This window comes from Aplysia californica, unplaced genomic scaffold, assembly GCF_000002075.1.
Source record: "Aplysia californica isolate F4 #8 unplaced genomic scaffold, AplCal3.0 scaffold00898, whole genome shotgun sequence".
Lineage (NCBI taxonomy): Eukaryota > Metazoa > Mollusca > Gastropoda > Aplysiida > Aplysiidae > Aplysia > Aplysia californica.
The window spans coordinates 197,282-201,678 of NW_004798168.1; the positions used below are offsets into that span (position 1 = coordinate 197,282).

The window sequence follows — 4,397 nt, forward strand, 5'->3', positions numbered from 1 at the left end:
CGTGTTTGCGTCTGAAGTCATACAATTATTTTTATGAGTGTGTGAACGAACCCCGGTCCCGGAAGTTTTTTTTTTGTTTTGTTTTCTTTTGGGGTTTTTCCCCTCCTCTTCTTCTCCTCCTCCCTAATGACCAACAATTGTTCCCCATAATTATAATTTGTTGCTTTATTTTTTATGTAGTGATGAATCATGCACATTCTGGTTTTGTCCCCAAGAGGAGCTTTTACCAACGAAGTATAGTAACAACAGAATAGGCCTACTTTTCCTTTTACCAGTTTAGGCCTGGTTAAAGTTCAATAGGGATTTTCCTTGGTCTGTAAGTCGAATCATTTTTAATTTTTTTATTTTAGCCCAAAGAGGGCAAATTTTAGATCCTCAATTGCAAATTTTCTTCAGCTTCAGGGGCCCTCTTGCGGCCCCCAGACCCCTGCCAATTATTATTGATATTCGCCCTGGTTGGGAGTCCAGAGCCAAGCTGATTCCGAATATGAAATCAGTTTTGACGTACAGCAATTATTTAAAAAATTTTGAGTCCTGAGCTTAATTCTGCGCGGCGGCAAATTTCAAAATGAATCTTCGTCATAGCGCGTCTCCCTCAAATCTGAACGTGATTGCACAGAAAATACCAAGCCACGCTTGATTTCTCGACAGAGTCTCCCAACCATCGTTCAATCATCCAAATTTTGTACAATCTTGTGGTTACACTTACACTTAACGATCTAGATTCTATCGTATGATCGTTAGATCGTCCAGTTTTTGTACAATTTATCGTTACGTGTAACTGGTCCTTTATCCAATCTATCGTCAAGTTTTCTTTCGATCGAGGAGACTCCTCGTCTTAAAGCCACCACGTCTCTTTGCGACAACAGCGATTTGCCTGGAGATAAATATCTACTCTACTCTATACAGTGGAACTCGGATTCAACGAGGTCATTGGGCCTGACCTAAAATCTCGTTGAATCCCAGTGTTCGTTATAGCGTTATAGCAAACACGAGGTTTTGTGTATATATTTACATGCACTGAGCAAGTTACAAGTAGTGCCTGAAATGCCTGCATATTATGAGCTGTGTAAAAAAAAAGACCGATTCCAATTCGTTCAAATACACAAGCCTGTGTCATCTCGATTGTTTACCAAGAAAAAGTTGTGCAGTTGTGTAGAGCCGAGCATATTGCAACTTTTGATTCCATAGACCAGCGCACAATTAATTACGTAGATCTATGTCAAGACTAGCTTATTATTGTAATAATGATCAGTTGCCGAGGGAAAAAAGACTGGTGCTTATGCGACGTTCAACGCCCGGACCGCTAATGCCCCCTCCCCGACACACACACACAGCCACACGTGTGCAGGCCGCCCATCCGACCCCGACACACGCTAACGAGCCATCTTTAATTGCTTCTGATGACCTCTTGACAAATAAATATTTATTAGAAGCGCTTTTATAAATAACTTTTCAGGCCAGCCTCAAATTCATCATAAGATAAAGACTCGGCTCCCGAAGTGATCCCGTTCTCTACAAAGTCTGAGGCGAGTCACGAGTGAGGCAGGACAGGAAGCCGGAGTCACGAGTCACAGGAAGTCGGAAGTGTTGTCATGCTGGACAAGAATCAGAGTCCGAATAACATTTTTTCATATTCGGACTCGAGTCCGAATAGTCACTTCGTTTATTTATTCAGATTCAGCTTCTAAGTGAGTTATTGAGAGTAAAGAGGTTACATTTATATAAATGTCGTCGGGGGATTTTACGTAAAACCAGAATTAGAACTACAATTGCCTACTACTAGGACTGTGTAATTGTGTCAAAAGTCAAAGGACTGCACACACTCTCATTCGATGTACCCAATGACAGTGTCTAAGTTCACGTTAACCGACAACTCAGGGTCTTTCCACGGGAGGACTTCCGTAACGAGCGACCACTATAAATATAAGACAAAGCAGAATTGACGGCTAGGGGTAGGGGTAGATCTAGGGATAGGGGTAGGGGTAGGGTTAGGGTTTGGGTTTGGGTTCGGGTTAGGGTTTGGGTTAGGGTTAGGGTTAGGCCTTTTTTTTATAATTGTGTTTGATGGGGTGGTGGCTTGTTACGGAAGTCCCTCCCTTTCCACCACCACTATTACTATAAGGAGAAGCGGTGATCTTGTAGTTCCGTTCGTTAAAGTCCACGATCCATTTGTTTACATCCAGAGAAGAAATCCAAAAGTCTTGAAGACCAAATACTATTTGAATTAGGCCACACAAAGAGCAGGGACGCAACCTAACTGCAAAACATCAAATTAGGATAAAATTCAGGGGGGCATGCCCCCCTGAACCCCCCCACCTCCATATTTTTTTTAGGTCAGGGGGGCAAGCCCCCCTGAAACCCCCCTGCTTGACTTTAACGAACAAAACTACAAAATCGCCGGATAAGCATCATCATTACTTCCACCACCTCTGTCTTTCCGCCACAGACCACAGGTTTAATTTTTTTTATCTTGTTGTGTGGGCCGTGGGGATCTAAATCTAGATAGGTCTAATCTAGATCTAGATCTAGATATCTAGATCTAGAATGTACTATATAGATATATAAGAAGGCCACCTCTATTCTCACCAGGAGTGAGAATAGTGCAGGCGAGTCTTGTGGCTATTCTCACCCGGTGCGCGTTCACCAAATTTTGCGTTCACCCTAAACCACAGAATTCTACACTGTGATAACAGAAAAATTGTAGAATTCTGTGCCGTGAACAAATGTTCCATTACAACTGTAGCCTACTAAAAGCGTACAATTTTGTCTGTGGGCAGTGGAGAGAGAGAGAGAAAGAGAGAGAGGAGTAGCACGAGAATTTCCGGGCAAAACAAAATGGCGACCCGCGTAGTTCGGCTCGATTCGAAAATTTAAATAGCCGTAGCATCTTTGTAGACAACCAAATTAATTTACTTTTGTGTTTTAACATCATTTTTTAACTTGGAAGAGGCTAGCCGTACTTAATGACGGCTAGACTGTACTTAAGTACGGCTAGACTCGCAGTCTAGCCATACTTATTCTTAATATGATGGCTAGACTGACCATTTACAAAAAATAGGCCTACTGAATTGTACTATACATTTTTAGTGTACAGTACCTAAAGTAATTTTGTATTTGAGACGAAACCAGGTGCCTTAATGACAGTGCATGTATTTTAAACCTCCTGTTTTCTAATGTTAATAGGGCCTAAGATAAGTACGGCTAGACTGTAAGGCTAGCCGTACTTAATATTGATGGCTGAATTGTAAATGAAATTTTTAGTTTGCAATGCCTAAAGTATTTGTATTTCAGACAAAATCAAAGGTGCCTTACTGACTTGCATGTATTTGAACCTGAATAATTACTAGATCTAGATCTAATGAGACCTGTGTACTTAACAGGCTTGAGTCGATAGGGCCAAACCTAGATATCTAAGTACGGCTAGCCACTTCGTTTTAACTTTGTTTTGGTCAATTTGATCGTCCACACCGATAGACAGTATTCAGAAAGAGACAGAGAGAGAGAGAAGAGGGGATGAGTTGATCTTGCGAGAACTTCCGGGCGGGTGAAAATAGCCACTTTCATATAAGAATTAAGATCACCAAGAAAAGTTCCATGCCATCATAGGGCCATAGCATAGCCATAGGCCATAGAGGCTATACTAGAATAGGCCTACCTGTGAAGTATTTCGATTCAACAAGCATGATAATGTTTGCAGCCTTGAAAGCCTCCAACTCATTGTGTACGTATGATAGTTTAAAAGTGCAAGTAACAAAAAGACCTAAAAATATCCTAGATTCTAGATCTAGAATTAGTCTAGATTTCTAAATGCAGAGGGCTCAGAGGCGACACTCGGGCACTCTGTCCTTGTCCAACGCCACAGTCAACTTTCGTAACCCATGTGTTTTTACGGGAGTGACTTCCCCTGAGAACCATTTTTATGACTGCTACAACTACTGTATTTTAGCTTACGGTCTTTTAGATCTAATAATAATAATATTAATAATATCAGAGAGCTATACAGACTCTCAGATAATATTAGTAATACATTTAAATAGCATTTGTATAGCGCATAACACACACACACACACGCGCACAGAACACTCTCTCTCTCTCTCTCTCTCGCGCTCTCTCTCTCTCTCTCTCTCGCGCTCTCTCTCTCTCTCTCTCGCGCTCTCTCTCTCTCTCTCTCGCTCTCTCGCGCTCTCTCTCTCTCTCTCTCGCTCTCTCGCGCTCTCTCTCTCTCTCTCTCGCTCTCTCGCGCTCTCTCTCTCTCTCTCTCTCGCTCTCTCGCGCTCTCTCTCTCTCTCTCTCTCTCTCTCGCGCTCTCTCTCTCTCTCTCTCTCGCGCTCTCTCTCTCTCTCGCTCTCTCTCGCTCTCTCTCGCTCTCTCTCTCTCATTCTCTCGGGCTATCT

The 4,397-nt window shown here is 42.4% G+C and overlaps 1 protein-coding gene across 1 annotated transcript in view; it reads right to left on the reverse strand.

Moving 5' to 3' along the window:
* The window catches only part of LOC101860208 (elongation factor G, mitochondrial), a 33,119-nt gene extending 29,243 nt beyond the window's left edge, over positions 1-3,876 (reverse strand). The window contains exon 1 of the mRNA XM_005110481.3: positions 3,659-3,876. Within this exon, the coding sequence (XP_005110538.1) occupies positions 3,659-3,721 (63 nt within the window). The 5' untranslated portion in view covers positions 3,722-3,876. The remainder of the gene's footprint in view (positions 1-3,658) is intronic.
* Positions 3,877-4,397: the final 521 nt, after the last annotated feature.